This window comes from Camelus dromedarius, chromosome 4 (genome assembly GCF_036321535.1).
Source record: "Camelus dromedarius isolate mCamDro1 chromosome 4, mCamDro1.pat, whole genome shotgun sequence".
Taxonomy (NCBI): Eukaryota; Metazoa; Chordata; class Mammalia; order Artiodactyla; family Camelidae; genus Camelus; species Camelus dromedarius.
Genome location: NC_087439.1, coordinates 67087000 through 67103408, shown reverse-complemented (window position 1 = coordinate 67103408; position 16409 = coordinate 67087000). Strand labels below are relative to the sequence as shown.

Sequence of the window (16409 nt, the reverse complement as noted above, 5' to 3'; positions counted from 1 at the left end):
GCACTCTGAAGCTGAGAGCGGAGTCTGGCGCCCAGTTGGAGGGGTTAGGTATTGGGGTATATGATTATACATTGCCACTGAAAGCTGCGTGGACACCTTTACTCCTATTCCTGTAGCTAGGAAAAACGAGTCGTTCCTTTCAGTAAGCTTTCTTCACGCTAAGAAAACCGTCTGCAATTGCCGCGAACGTACACTTTTTGACCTAGGAAGGATCCGTAAAATCTCGCGATACGCTCAGCTCTCGGGGAAACTGTCATGGCTGCGCCTGCATGTAACTGGGGGTTTTGATCTAAGGTGAGTGGACGACGAACATAGGCAAAACTCTTCAGGCTTCTTTCCTTTCGGAGAAGGGTCTCAGGAGTTTCCTAGAAAGTAAGTTTAGGGAGATGGGTTAATACTTGGGGGCCCAGCTCCGAAAGGACGGACTCCCGACACCGGTTCTGAGACCTGGTGTATACTGGCTGCTTGTATCTGTCTGTTTAGCGCGGGCCACGTGCAAGCGTCACTTTAATTTGCTGCTTCCTCTCCTGAGCCGTTCTACTTGTCCAGGTACTTATTCTTAATAGTCCTGGTTCGGCCGTTGTTAAATCCTCGTGTTAAAAAGTATCCATCAACGTTAAACCCTTAATTTTCATTGAAGACATCTCCAAGGCAGTAATAACATAAAATCCCTCACTGCAGAGGAAGCTTTGTAGGAAAACTTTCCCATCAGAAACCCACGTCATGTTTTAACAACAACAACAAAAAAAACCCTTGTTTACACAACGACGGCTTTCAGAGTAACGTTGCTCCTTTAAGATGGTGTATATACATTGGTAGAAGTGGAGGAAGACTATATTGGTAAAATAGTTTTACTTTTTTAACGTAGATCTTAATGTCTCCCTCTGTTCCCACTTAAGTCTCTGTTAAATACATTTCATATATTTAAGTAGAAAGTTTACTCAAATTTTTATTTTTTCATAACCCCTTCCCCTACAGGAAAACAACGGCATGTGTTTTCTTTCATTAATAGAAGCGACGTGTTTGTCATCTTGACAACTTTAAAGCCATTAGAAAGTGTTTCAGCGGCTGGCAAAATGAATAACAGAGCAGGTTCCTTTTTACAGAACCTCAGGCAATTCAGAACTTTAGTTCCAACGGGCAGAACTGTGAGGCTGTATCCTTTGGGATTTTGCAGACCACAAATTGTTTATTCAAACTGGAACCCAAGAAACTTCTTAAATAACTTTGGTAATACAATACAATCCTCTATTAGATGTCTCTTTCAGGGTGCCTTAATTTGTAAATCAGGAGATGATGGCTTTCAAACAAAGGGCATAAGAATTGTAACAGCGCTTACAATTGACAGACTACTTTGTCCTAGGAGACTGTCCTTTGACTCAAAACACTTCCTTGTCTCTGATAATGGATTGAAGAAAATAAACTTTCATCATGAGGCCTCCAATGAAGAAGTCACCAAGCGAACAAAACCAACCCCTGTCAGCTGTAGAAAACTGTCTGAGAAGTGTAATTCCCTGAGTGATGTATTAGATCTATTTTCTGAAGCACCTACGTTTCCTAGTAGTAACTATTTCTCAGCAATGTGGGTAATTGCTAAAAGGATGTCTGACGACCAGAAGCGCTTTGAAAAACAACTGATGTTTAACCACCCTGCGTTTAGCCAGCTGTGCGAACACAGTATGAGAGAAGCCAAGATCATACACTATAACAGCCTGCTGTTCAGTCTTCATGCTATGGTGAAGCTCGGAATTCCTCAGAACACCCTACTCATACAGACTTTGCTGAGGGTGGTCCAGGTAAAGTCAAAAGGAGACTTAAATATACTTTTATTTGGTTTAGTGTATCTTGAAAGAATGATGGGAAAATGTCATGTAGCCTCCTTGAAAGAGACTTATCAGTGAAATGGTAGTTTACTTATTTTTATTTCTACATAGGTAATGTATGATTTAGAGACCTTAAGTTAGCTAGATCTTCCTTCTGCTATAGAACTTTATGAAAGCTTGCCCCATTTTTCTTCTCCAGAGTTCAAAAATAGCGAATAAGCTAAAATGAGGAGAGATTCAAGATATGCAAGGAAAGATTGGGTGCTTGAAAGAGAGTGAAAAGGGAAGGGAAGGGGTCTAATGTTTATTGAGTAACTACACCATTTACCTGTATAGTCTTAATCAGTCTTCACAATAACCCTGTAAGGTTGATGTTATCTCAGTTTTGCAGATGAGGAAACAGATCTAGTGATGTTAAGTCACTTGGCTAAAGTCACACAGCTAGTGGATTCCTTTATTGATGCAATAAACGTTACTACACTTGTCACCAGGGATGTAGCGATAGAGAAGACATCTTCCTGTCCTTATAATCTTGAAGGGAAGACAGCTATTTTGTAGGTAATTACAAAAATAACCTTCATTTAATGAGTCACACATTTACTATGTTATAGGCATAAAACTGAAACAAAGGGGGGCAAATTATAAAGAACCTTTTATTCCTGGCTAAGGAGTTTGGGTTTATCCTATGGACAATGGGGATCCATTGAAATATTTTAGGCAAAGATCGACATACTCAAATTTATATTTAGCTCACTGTGTGAGTGGGAAATGGATTGGAAAGAGAATGAAATTGGATAGGGGAGCCACTTTTAGTTTCAAACAAAGGAATCAGTGTCCTTTTTGATGTCACCGAAATGACACCAGACTTGGCTAAAGAAAAATTCATTAAAAAAGTCATTTACCTTTTAAGAGTGGACTCTTCAGACTTCTGAACTCAGTGATCATAATGAAATAATTTTTTAAAAGACAAGAATTTCCTGAGGATGATCTGACATATATCCTATCCTACTATAGAATTCAAGAATTGAGTTCATAGATATATGAGAGTTTTTAACCTCAACTTTTTCATTATTGTGATTTCCATATATTCTCAGCCAGGAACTAATTTGTATTGTGTGTGTGTGTTTAAACTGCAGTATATCCATTTTTTTGGTAGACTGTGTTTCCTATATAGTTATTTAAAAGTGATTACAGTAAGTCACTCTACCTGGTCAGTGACGCTCTAAGGTGTTCACATCATAGCATCTGCATTGGTGAGGTATAAACAGTGAATATTTGGAATCAGAATATATAGTTGTATCTCACCTCACTAACCTGTTGAAATGTTGCAAAGACGTTTTAGCTGTGGTTGAAAGGATAATATATCATCAGGGAATTTGCCCTTCAAACCGTTGGCCAAGTGGTCTTTTCTTTTACAGCAGATTTTGACATAATGCTCTAAATTGTTAGTGGAAACCCTCTCATGGGAATGAGACCTTTTTTCCTTCCAGTAGTATCCATTTTTTATCTGGTTCTGACTTGAGACTTTGTAACTTAATAGTCATGTAATTTTAGCAAAAGAGCATACATCTTTCAGCCTGCGTTACCTCAGATACAGTCACAAGTACTCTTGAGTGTATAGACTAGTTGTGATTAAATAGTAGAGTGCTAAGGAAGGTGTATTGTTACTAGTCACTTTCTAAGGGAGGCCCACCGCCGCTCCTGGAGCCTGAATTAGTACCCAAGTCAGGGGATTTGAAAGAAGGATCTACGGAGCCTGGGGCTCCTCTTGAGGCCCAGATAGTGGTGGTAAAATGTGACAGCAAATGTGAATCAGAAAGTTCACAACTGAGGCTGCACTTTGATACCCAGGAAAGGATATAGGGAAATTGTAAGGGCACTGATGTTTAAGATTCTTTACGAATGGGAAAATAGGTCTTATATTACTGGACTTCTTGTCGTTGTGGTGGCCTTGGGTCTTAAGAAAGGGTAAAAATAATGTTTGATAAAGAGTTATTTAAGAAGCAGAGGAATATAATCAATGTCAAATGGATTTTCAGTGATAATGGGAATGTAAAAAAGGTGTTGATGCATAAAAGAATGTGTATTAATTATTTGGAAGATTTTTTTACATATGACATCTTATTTTCCAAAGATGCTGTTTACTGTGGACTGACTCTGTATGAAATTATTGGTTTGATACTTAATCCTTTACTTAAAAGCATCGGTTCATTAGTTTTGCTTGGGTGAGATAGACTACTATCAGCTCATCATCTATAGTGTTTTTTGTAATTATATTTCAACAGGAGCGTATCAATGAATGTGATGAGAAATGTCTTTCAATTTTGTCAACTATTTTAGAGGCTATGGAGCCATGCAAGAATGTGGATGTCCTTCGAGCAGGGTTGTGGTGAGAAATCTCTTATGCTTTCTCTGTTTCTCTTATCGTGAGTAAAAAACCAAGATGAAAGTCAAGCTTCTCTTTTTTGGGTGGCGGTGGCGGGGGGGGGAGACTTTATTGGTAGTTATAGTCTTTAATACCATATTAAACTTAAAATCCTGACTCTGCATCAGGTAAAGCTGGAAATAATGCTTCTTTCAGGGTCCAACATAAAAAAGGTGCGGGTAGCATTGAAATCTAAAGTTATCTTAAAGCATAGTACTGATGTGCGCTGGGGGAGAATTGTTATGTACTCAATTCGTAATGGTTATTTGAGCACTATGTGGAGGTCACATGACACTGGCCCAGCTAGAAAAGGAGGTTGAAATTAATGCAACGTATCTAATGTCATAGGTTGGTGAGGATAATTCTTAATTCTCTTTTTCCTTGACTGCATTGAGATATCCTGGTTTAATCTCCCAATATTTGTTCATGCATAAAGATAGCAGAATAGTGTGAGAGGAAACAATATGAGGCTGGTCCTGGAGCTCTCACTCACTATTTACACTCTCTTGGGCAGGCAGATCTTTTCTTTGGGCCTAGAAGTCGGAGCTGGACCAAATGACTTTTAAGATTTCTCTTCTGGTTTTAAGATCTTAGGACTGTGGTATTTATTCTGTTCAATGACAGGATGCTAGTTGATCAGCAAGTCTGGAAAATAGAACATGTCTTCACTTTACAAACTGTAATGAAATGTATTGGAAAAGATGCACCGATTGGTCTTAAAAGGAAATTGGAGGTAAACACCTTCTGAATTTTCTCTGTTGGGTGAAATTTGAAAAAAAATATTTCTTGTGACTTGCTATCACCTCCTAAAGTCAGTTTTTTAGAAGGATGTTGTTGTGCTTTTGGCTTTAACTTTGCTGAATTGAAATAACAGAAGTAGATTTATATTTATCTGTATATATAAGTGTTTACATATATTTATCTATATATCTAGTTGTCTGTCTTTGCTCAGACTTAATCTTTTTTAATTTAAATATAAAAGTTTAGTCTATTTTGCTACAAGTGATAAACTAAATTTAAGTTTGTTTTTCTTTAGATGAAAGCCTTGAAGGAATTAGACCAATTTTCTGTTTTGAATAGCCAGCATATGTTTGAGGTACTGGCTGCCATGAATTACCGTTCTGTTATCCTTCTGAATGAATGCAGTGCGATGGTCACAAGTAAGGGCAATTTTTCTTATGTGATGTGTAGCATCTGGCCTACTGTTCTGGACTTTATTGTTTTGTTTGTTTTAAAAACTTTGCAGTTATATAAAAAATACCTGATGATATGGTTAGAGCGAAGTTTTATTTTTGCCTATAGTTTTGTTTTGTTTTCTTTTTTTTTTACAAAATATAGTGATACTTTTTTTTAAAGAAACAAAAGTGTTGCATATAGAATATCTTGGATCTTACAGTCAAAGCCATTAATTTTTGTTTATCTAACTCATTCTTAAAGGTAATATCCATGGATGTCCTTTAAAAATGTTAATCAACATATTGCAGTCTTGCAGAGACCTCCGATATCTTAATATGGATCTTTTTAAGGGAATAGCAGATTACGTGGCTACAACTTTTGACATCTGGAAGTTGAAACAAGTACGTATGTTAATAGTTTAGAATAAGCCTCAGAAACTTTCAAGACACATACTAATTTCTTTAGCATTTGAAGTATTTCTCTATCAGTTTAAAGCAGTTAAGATTCCAAAATATTCCAATGCTAAACTGACTTGAAAATTAACTCCTTATTATTTCTATCTGGGGGTTACCTGTTAATATACTGTTCAATGTCTTGACATCCTTCTATATGAAACAAAAATTATATCGTCCAAAGTTTGCTTTTCTGTTTGTTTTTTTCAAAAGATTATATGGTACTTCAGTTGGAGACTCAGGGCTGTTTCTGTCTTTCCACTTTTCCTTTGTTGGAATAATAAAGACAGGTGATGTGACAGGCTTATGCTTTTTGAAGAATAAAATGTCACTAGTTAATGATTGTATGTGTTTTCTATTTATGAAATGTTTGCTTGTTTCTTCCACAGTAAGAACCTTTAAATTCAGGGGCTGTGTTAATAATAAAACATCTAAATGAAGCAGCTGGTAAAAAACTTCTTTTGGTGGTGAAGTAGTGGCAACCAGGTCAAATCCCTGGTTTAGTCAACTTTGGAAGGGAGGAAAGGGTGAATATTGAGTTTACTATGGAAGCTGATTTTGGAAAGGGAGTTCCTAATTGTGAGAAGTGCTTATTGTGAGAAGGACTAAGAGGGAAATGAGAGGTGAACTGGAACATTTATGTTAATCATAGTATTTCAGCTCCGTTCTCATTAATAGGAATTAATATTGAACATAGAAAATTTTGAGTTATCTATTAGAATCTAGGAAGTGTCTAGGTTTAGAAGGGGGAGCAGTTCAAAATTGACTTGGTTATTTTGAAAAACTTCAGAAAAGGTATATTTAAAGGTAATTTTCAGGTCTGTTATATGAAAAGCATGTAGAGAGGATTTCTTTTAAATGAAATGGAAATAAGGAAACCATTGTATGCTCTGGTTCTCAGCTTAGGAAAAGAGATTACACTGATTCAAGAATAACTGGAACAGATTTTGTGAAGAAAAGACAATCGTTCCTTTTAAGGGGATATTTGGTCAATCAGGACAATTCTATTGCTGTTTACATTTTCTGAGATTTAAAAAAGTTACCCTTAGCATACTGTAATCCTTTAGAAGTTTTCCCTCAATTCTTTATTTTTTTAGGTTCTTTTTCTCCTGATTTTATTTGAAAACTTTGGCTTTCGGCCTGTTGGTTTGATGGACTTGTTTATGAAGAAAGCAGCAGATGAACCTGGCTTCCTAAATGTGAAAAGCCTTGTCTCCATTCTTAATGTGTATTCTTCTCTCAATCACTTGGACACATGCCAGGCCCGCGAGTATGTACTTGTTCTTTTTGTTTTTTTTAACTTTTTTATTGCCACGCCTCACACTTAGAGGAAAGGTTATAGGTCATCATAAGCTCAGTGAATTATTACAAATGAACCCATCCATGGCCATCATCCATTTCAAGAAGCAAAACATAATATTCCTTATTTATGAAGTTAAATAGAATCTTTTATTTTATCTTTGCTGTTTTTCATCTTGCTTGTTTCTTTGTTTTTTTTTTTAAATGATTTTCTTGTTAATTCAGCACAGAAGTTTTCATTTCAAGCTCTCCCAGCTTATATCCTCAACCCCTGAGTTTATAGTTTAGTTTTGACTCTAACTATTCATTTGGTCCCAAAGTGCTGCTGTCTCTTCTTTTCATGTTTAGCCACAGCCATGCATTTCTGCTATTAAATACAACACTTCTTCAAACATGCCATGCTCTTTTGTATCTCTGCTCTCTACCCAGAACATCTTTCCTTCCTCTCTACATTGTTAGGGCTCATTAAAAACCAGAAATGCACGTAACATGTCATAACTGGCAATTAGGTATAGCATGAAAACTGAAGTGATAGTGTTGTATACAGAATGCACGGGACTAAAGGAGGGACGTGCGAGCATCCTAGCCTGGCGAAGTGGCGGGTCAGGGTGCTTGCCGAGCATCCTGCCTGGAGGAGAGGGTACCTGAGCAGATCTTGAAAGGAGGCTGGGGAGGAATAAACCATGGGAAGATAGGCAGGAAAGAGCTTTCTTAGCAGAAGGGACTCCGTGTTCAAGTCAGGGAGGAAAGAGCCAGCAGAGCATGTGCAGGAGCGACATGTTTTGGTGTTGCTGCAGCACGAGGTCCAGCGTAAGGAGCAGGATGAGAGAAGACTGGAGGGGTGAGTACCACCCGGGCTGCAGCCCCGCCCTTCGGCAGGTGCTCTGGATCCCGTCAGTTATCCCTTAATAAGTGTCGCTGTTGTCTCTGGGACCCATTACATTCTCCCCAGCCTGCTGTCGCTCTGGCAGCCCTGCTCCGCCTTCCTGAGCCTTTCTTGCTCCCCACGGGACTGCCCAGTTGATCTCAAACATTTCCTTTTAGGGCTTATGGTTACTAAGAGCTTATTGCGGGGCGTACTGACCCTGCTGTGAGTCCCTGCCTGTGCCTCAGCCTCACAAGTCACTGCAGCTTGAATAGCATATGCTTTCAGGGCTCCATTTTCTTGCTAGTTTCAAGTGATCTTCCCTTTGCCATCTTTTCCACTTATTGACATTCTCCCTTATCCCCAGAGCTACCCTGCCTTCTTGCTTTCCTGCACACTATCACAGTACTTTGCAAGTACTTCATTTTTTCCTATATAATGGTATATAGCTTATGCCCTCAGAGTCACACAGATGTGGGTTCAAAGTGTATCTGTGCCCTATATTAGCAGTGGCCCCCTGGGCAAGTGACCTGGCCTGACTTTGATCTCTCCTCTCTTGCGCTGTGCTTCACGGCTTTGTCATACTGCATAACATGAGCTCTGGGTGGTAGGATTAGACTTACAATTCTTTTAACTCAGTATTGATAGCTAGAGAATTTTAACTGGTCACAAAACTGCAATGGTGTTCCAAGCCTTATAGTCTTACTCATGATAAAGATCTAGCACAATGGTTAAAAGGCTCTGACCCTGGCAGCTTGGTTTCCAGTGTTGTCTCTGCTACTTCCTGGCGGTGCATCCTCGGACAAGTTATTACTCAGCCTTGCTCAGCCTGTTGACTCATGTTTATTATGAGGATAATAATGATACCTGTCCCACAGAGTTCAGGACTTAAATGAGTTAAAGCCTAGAAACATTTGCCCTGTGGTAGACACACAGCAGTAGTTAATGTTGGTTGCGTATATATATTTGTTATGAGATAGCTACCTGACCTGAAAGATGTGTAAATACTTACTGCAAGCCTGATTGTTTTAGCCCCTTAAAGCCATTTGGTTCCTTGACACCTCACTAGCTCGGCCATGACCTTGTCTTCTATTCATATTTGAAAGCTGACTTTCCTGGCTTCCCCTGCAGGTTCCTAGACGTTATGACTAATGCTCTGACTGGTAGTCTTCACCACATCTCTTCTGAAAACCTATTAAATGCTGTGTGTTCATTTTGCTTGATGAACCATTTCCCTCTGGCCCCTGTTAATCAGCTTCTCCAGAAGGACATCATCAATGAGCTGCTGACCTCAGGTAGGACATCATTGTGCCGCGGTGACTGAAATAAGGCAGAACCAGCAGGCCGCCTGGTGATTCTGAGTGGGGTCTTAGCTGCAGCAGTGTTAGCTAAAACGTGTGGAGCGGCTGCTACTGATGAAAGGGCCAGTAACGGTGAAGTCAGGGCAGTGCCTCAAACCAGCAGACGTAAGGAGCCGCCTTTAAATGAATGACAGATCCTGCACGTAGGAGGCAAGAATAAGAAACACAGCATCACTGTTCCTTCTGTTTACACTTTATGCACCTGCACAAAGGCCGAATGTCCAAGCTGTTCTTTATGCCTTGATCAGAGGCGTTTGTGCTTCTAATCCTTATATGTCACATCTAAAGCCAAGTGAAGTCAACTTTTGCAGTTATAAACACTTTCTATTCACGGCCTATAATGAGGGCATAGCCCATTAGATCAAGAAGCCAAACACGTACCAAAGTAGTGAATTTATTTACTCTTGGAGCCAAATTAATTGTTGACTTTCAGTCTTTAATATTAAATAAGGAAAAGCAATATCAGGATAGACATATACAATTTGATGCTGTGTCTGGGAACATAGTAGTTTAAATTCTTTTAAAAGCAACGTATGAAATTTCGAAGTTGAACAGGGATGAAGGAACACCATGTGCTGATTTTTCAAGCAGTCTAATATGGAAGAAACAGCCCTGAACCCAGGAGACCTGGATTCTAGTCCCAGATTTGCCTTTACTTAATCATGAGGCGTTTTAACATTCCTGGGCATTTCCTCGTCTGTTCAATGAAGAGTTTAGGCTAAAGCACCTTGGAAGAGACTTTAAACCTGAAAACATTATCATATACAGGGCATTGATCCACACGCTGTGGGAACTAGGGAGACCTGGAGAGATCCCTCCTAACAAGAAGCAGATGATCAGAATTATAGGTATATTAATACGTTTCTTAAATGCACTAACTTTTTTCTTAACTATATATTTTCTTTCTCTTCTTTTTGAGGTGACGTGGAGAGGAATGTTCACAAGCTTCATATTTTGGCCACTTGTCTAAAACTTGACGACGCTCCGTATCACAAGGACATCCACTTAGCGCTGCCAAAGCCTTCACTCGCGCCGTTACAGCCAAATGCGAAGGCTGTGGAGGCCCTCAGTAGCCTTCTGGGAGAAGGATACTTCTCAAAAAGTGTGCAGTTGCCACATAATTATTATATTGGTATGGGACTTTATATGATTTTCTTCTCTTTTATTTTTGTTTTCTTCCGACAAAAGAGCAGGAGTTCTGTGCGGCAGTTTAGCGCAGCGCAGCTCTGGCTCTGGAGCTGGACTGCCTGCAGTTGGATTTTTCTGTCTACTACTTACCAGCACTGTGCTTTGGGCACTTACCAGCCTCTGTTTCCTTGTCTGTAAAATGGCAGTAATAATGGTACCCACCTCATAGGGCTCCTGTGATGCACAAGTGAGCGTCTACACACAAAATCCAGACTAGTATCTGGCGCGTGGTGAGTAAGCTCGAAGTGTATCTTAGCTGCTGCCATTATCATTACTGGTCTTCCCAGTATTTTGAAACAAAATATCACTCTGAGCAATATTTGAAAAGTTAATATCAATTCTTTTCTTTCAGATTTCGAAATCAGAATGGATACTAACAGGAGCCAAGTGCTTCCATTTTCTGACGCGGATGTGGTAACTTCTGCTACAGATATTCAGAGGTTATTTACACATACTCATTTGCTGAGCTTTCCAGATTTAAATTTTAATTCTCAAAGACTTTATACCAAATTGCAGTAACAATACTAAGACCTTATATTTGTATGGGACTTGTAATGCACCACGAGACTTCTCATCCTTTAATCTACTCTGTAGGTATAAATGTGGGCACTGTGGTTGAAGACAGTGGATTGGAGTTGGCCATTTAATGAAACAGGCTGTTTTTAAAAATTAGGTTTTAAAACTAAACAGTTCAGTAAAACAATGTTGACATAATTGAAACCAACAGCTCAGTGTAAACTTTTGACAAGATAACGCTGTAGTGATTGCAAAGAATTAAGGCTTCTACCAAAATCAAATACCCGGTAAATATCCTGCTCTACCACCAAACCTTTCTAAAGATACAGAAACTTTAGTTGTTTTTAATTAAGCTGTATTGCATATGGGTCAAACCATATCGAAGTTAATTAGAAACAGTTTCCTTGACTCACACACTACAAGAAGGTGTCTCTGGGAGACATACGGTGCTGCACCCTGAGAGTGTTCTGCCTTTTAGGCAGATGGATCAGGTCATGTTACACACAGCCTGTGTTCAGTCAGTCTCTGTGGAAAGGCTCTGCTTGGGCCTGTGCAGCACAGAAAGACGAGTCAGCCATGGATCCTGGCCCCCGGTGACTTACATCCCCTACTGCTTTGTAGGACATGCACATAAATATGGTAGAGAGAGGTATGGAAAAAAGACCTGTCGGGATTCAGACTCTTACCTGCCCATCCCTCTCCATTCACATATGGTTCTAACTCCTGCTCCTTTCTGGATCCATCTAGCTTGTTCCTTGGCCCTCTTTTTAAACTACTCTCTTCCCTACGCATATTACCCTTCTCCTCTCAAAAAAAGGCTTTCTCTCTGATCTCGTTTAAAGATCATTTTTTCCTTTTCAAGTATTCACCTGTTCTGGCATAATAATATAATATAGGAACTCTCAGCCTAAAGTACAAAGAAGAAATGAGGAATCAGAGCTTTCCTTTAAAGATACAAAATTTCTCTTTATCTCAGATAAGAGCCAGAGTATAACAGAAGGCAGGAAGGATACAAATGTCTGTTTTTCCCCCAATGAACTTAATCTTTCCAGAAGACCAAGAACAACGAAAAAACCAAATTATACCTTCCACATTTTTGTTACACATCTAGATTTTATCGTTCCAGCAGTCTTGCCTGTCTTAGTGTTTTCTTCTTTGTATTTGGTCTCCCCATTCTGGCTTTTAAATGCCCCTCTCTCTGGGAGACAGTGTGTCTAAGAAGAGCATTTACCGTGTGGCGCCGTCTGCAGCAGTGCTTCTGGTAGCAGGAATCATATCTAGATGAGTGGTTAGCACTGCACAGGAAGGCCTTAAAATGGGTGCTTTCAGCTCTGAAAGTTTTCCTCATCAAGAATGTAGCCGTCCTTAAAGATGGTTAAGGGATAGCTGTTCATAGAAAGCATTATTATAAGTTTCTGGTTCCTAAAGTAGCCTTCGTGTGCTGGGCTATCTATATAGGCCAAGTGATAAGGAAGTGAAGGGTAACACCGTAGGGAATGGTGAGGAGTGTGGTCAGTGGAGAGCTCAACTTGGAAATTTCCGAAGAACAGGAATGCAACAAGATTGTAAGTGGTCATCTCGTTAGTAACTAGTCTCATATTTTGTATTTTTGTTTTCAGAGTAGCTGTACTATGTGTTCCTAAATCTACTTACTGTTTGGGTTCAACCCACCCCAGAGGATTCCTTGCTATGAAAATGCGGCATTTGAAAGTAATGGGTTTTCATGTGATCTTGGTAAGAAAAAAATGCAAATGAAATAGTCTTCAGTTACTGATGTCCATTCTGCCAGGAGTGTTGTGGTTGAAGTTGGTCACCAGGACTAAAAGGATTGCAGCAGTATTGGAATGTTTTAGTTTTTGTTTTCTTTGAAAAAGAACATTCCTGGTACGTGATTTAGCTCCTACCCAGCTGATTATTCTCATTTACTAGGGGCTTTATAAATGCTGCATTTGGTCAACTCTAATCTTTTCTGTCAAGAGGAAAAATGTAAATATATGTTTTCTTATTTAATTTAAGACACTCAAAACCTATCCAATTTCTAGATCATCTTGAACAAGAGAAGAAAAGATGTTAATTAAAGCCTTGTTTTCATGGGCCAGTGTGAGGCTGTTGTAGGATGTCTGTCACCAGAAAAAGCTGGACGGTTGTAAGAGGATGGTTCTTCCTCTTCCCTTTTATGCTTCGTTTGATTCTGAGCATCACAGCTTTTCTTGAATAGCCTCTCCAGATGTCACTGTGTGGAGCAAGAACCTTACTGATATATTTATATTTACGTTAATTTTGGGACTGATCTAAATGCAACTCATTTAGTCCTGCATATAATGTGAAAAGTAGATTGAATTTTGATTATGGTACTTCAGTATCCAAAAATGGATCACACTTGGATTACGGAGGTTAAGATGGCCCATGTCTCTTAATGAGCTACTCTATAACCCTTTTCCCCCCATATTGGCTATTATGTATAGTTTAAGGAAGGTTATCCAAAGAAAGGAATTTTTGCACCCTTTAGAGGATGGACCTTTAATGTTTTTGTAATTCTCACCATGAGAGCTTTCTTCAGTCCTAGCACACACTCTTACTAAGCTTTTAAAATGTGTGTCATTATAAGCAGTTGGCTGGATGTCACTTTCATATACTTGCATCTCGAAACTAGCTCTTATATGTCATCATCTGCTTGCAAACTGATTATTTTCCTCTTTCTTTGGTAAGATCAACAACTGGGAGATGGAAAAACTAGAGATGAAGGATGCAGTCACATTTTTGAAGACTAAAATCTATTCAACGGAAGCACTTTCTACTGCTGATGTAAATCTGCAAAGCACCTGCTAAAGTCAAAAGCAACCTTTTAATGTTAGGAGACATAAATGTGTAAAAATAACTTTTAAGAAAGACTATAATTCAGTTGTTGATGGAATTTTTGGGGACTGCTCACTATAACAAAAAGTGTTATTTCAGTTCACAGTTAAAGTTAATTTTAGGAATGAAATAAATGTTGTTACTGGCATTTTAGAATATGCTGAGAAAATTCCAGAAGTGTCATTTTTCAATCATACGTATTCCTTTGACTGTCCCAGATACTCGACAAATTCATGAGCTGTAGGTTGTACTTTCTCATTAGCTTTGATGCATTAAGAACTGGTTTCTTAGTTGTGGTGGGCTGCAGGTAAGTTGATGTGGGCAGTCCTTAGGTTTGGAATCTGCACATTTATACTCTGGCTATAAGCTGTTCAAGAACTCAGGCATTGGCCACATTTTCAAACACTGGCCACAAAGCAATTGGAGTAGGTTCTCAAATTGTAGAAGGTGTAAGAATTAATGAGATAGCATGTTAAAAATGGGTGAAGGTCGGGCACCTGCAGTTGTAACAAGCATTCTAGGTGGAAGTGGTTTGTGGGCCATACTAAGAGAAACTAGATAATACAGAGATGGCGGGGAACTCAAATCTAGTGCGCTTGGTCGGCTGCGGGGTGCTCACACCACAGTCCTGGCCGTTGTTGAAGTCCTTCCTTTCTCTTTCTTCCCCTTTCCCCTCCCACCTTTTCATGAAGTCTTTTTACAGTAAATATATAGCTGAACTGTTTTATGAGTCAGACCCGAGGGCTATTTTCAGTTATGTTGTTCACTCTTCTATGGAAATATTTGTTCAAGTTTGTGGTATGTCTGTCTACCTGGTATTAACCTGCTGGGTATACAGCATGTTTCACTTGTGAAACCTGAGTGTCATGTGAGTTGGTATTATTTACTCCCATGGAAAAGACTGAATGTTTATACCTCCCTCTCCCCATCTCCCTCCCCGAATTCATATATTGAAACCTAACCCCCAGTGCAGTGCTGTTTGGGAGGTGACTAGGTCATGAGGGTGGAGTCCTCATGAATTGGATTTGTGCCCTTATGAAAAAGGCCCCAGCGAGCTCCCTTGTCGCTTGGAAGATGACCATTTTTGAACCAGGAAAGGGGTCCTTACCAAGCACCAAATCCTCCAAGAGCCTTGTTCTTGGACCCGAGCCTCTCACAATTAGTTGTGAGAAATAAATTTCTGTTGTTTTTAAGCCACACAATGTATGGTATTCTGTTAATACCAGCCCGGATGGACTACGATACCTCAAATACGCAGGCATGCAGTTTACTGGGCATCTTACTCTGTGCCAGGCACCGCCAAGTATTCAGATGCATTCCCTCTTTTCATTGTCACAGCTCTTTGAGGTGTAGCTGCTATTATGATTCTCTTGGGGCCCTTATTTCCTTATCTTTAATAAGAGGATAAATTATTTGCCAAGGCTCCATAGATAGGTCAGGGCTAGAGTTTGAACCTGAGCTGACATGGACTTGCAAGAAAAGTAGTTAAGAAACCCCAGGTTGGCAATAAAAAAAATCTCCAGAAATATGACTACATCTGTCACAAGTTTTATCAGCTTATCCTGCCTGCATTTAGAAAAGGTTAGAGCTGAAAGGAAATACATCAATCATTTAATCCACGTCCCTCATTTTATGGATGAGGAAGTAAAGCTTCTAAGAATTTGATTTTTCTGGAGTCTCAGCCACATCATTGATTTCCACATTTCATCCTCTACTGCTTTTCAGCGTGTGTCTCAGGAAATCTGGACTTTTGTTCCAGATTAGACATCATCTAATTTTACCATCTAACTTGACCAAATGATACAAGCTTGAGAATAAGAGTTGAAAATATTCTGTTATTAAAGAAACAAATTCATTCTTTAAATGTTAAATGTGTTTCTGTTTCTTCTCATGGCTAATTATGACTTATTTTCAAAGGACTGGACAAATTCACGAATACTTCTAACTACCTTTTGGGGAAGTAGTTTTCTTAAATTTGTACCAGTTGGTATAGCAGATAAAAAGGCGTTCATCTTTTACTGGTTTTACTAGTATTAGCATTCTTCACTGCTGTGTAGTCTAAAAACTTATGGACTCAAGGTACAGAGTGAAGGAAAACAGTTTAAGTAATAATATTATTAATATAAAGATTTACTCTTCACTTGAGAAGAATATGTAAATATTCTCTTTTTCTGGTATTTATTCACTTGACTTTGAAAACAAAAAACACTCAACCCCAGTTCGATTTCATGGACTCATTTCTCACTCAGAGAGGATCAATAAGCAAGAAGTAGGAGTTTATAAATCCAAATTCTGCTGACTCTTGCTTAAGTCATAAAATATTTTATATCTTAATACAATCTTCATTTTAAGAAAGATGTTTGAAACTGGCCATTTTACCAAAAGAGTGAACGTGAAAGGTGTAAGTTTGATACGTTTTCATATATGGCTTGCTTGTGATGTAGCTTG

General features: G+C 39.0%; 1 protein-coding gene across 2 annotated transcripts; it reads left to right on the top strand.

The window, feature by feature from the left end:
* Positions 1 to 45: 45 nt before the first annotated feature.
* Positions 46 to 15825, top strand: FASTKD2 (FAST kinase domains 2). Of its 2 annotated transcripts, none has more exons than XM_010985452.3 (12): positions 46 to 294; positions 979 to 1796; positions 4109 to 4212; positions 4873 to 4981; positions 5285 to 5408; positions 5686 to 5825; positions 6974 to 7146; positions 9172 to 9335; positions 10321 to 10533; positions 10942 to 11029; positions 12725 to 12839; positions 13815 to 15825. In XM_010985452.3, exons 2-12 carry the CDS (start codon positions 1077 to 1079, stop codon positions 13932 to 13934), a joined length of 2070 nt encoding a protein of 689 aa, XP_010983754.1. In that variant the 5' UTR covers positions 46 to 294; positions 979 to 1076; the 3' UTR covers positions 13935 to 15825. The 2 variants fall into 2 exon arrangements, with proteins under 2 accessions (XP_010983754.1, XP_010983755.1); XM_010985453.3 differs by having other exon boundaries at positions 54 to 294; positions 1364 to 1796.
* The last annotated feature ends 584 nt before the right edge of the window (positions 15826 to 16409 follow it).

What these genes read in the sequence shown, in the direction of transcription:
- FASTKD2 (XM_010985452.3), top strand. Translation starts at nt 1,077, where the DNA reads ATGAATAACAGAGCAGGTTCCTTTTTACAGAACCTCAGGCAATTCAGA. An exon ending in GTCCTTCGAGCAGGGTTGTG is followed by an intron (nt 4,213 to 4,872) that starts GTGAGAAATCTC and finishes GTTCAATGACAG; the next exon opens with GATGCTAGTTGATCAGCAAG. An exon ending in GACACATGCCAGGCCCGCGA is followed by an intron (nt 7,147 to 9,171) that starts GTATGTACTTGT and finishes CTTCCCCTGCAG; the next exon opens with GTTCCTAGACGTTATGACTA.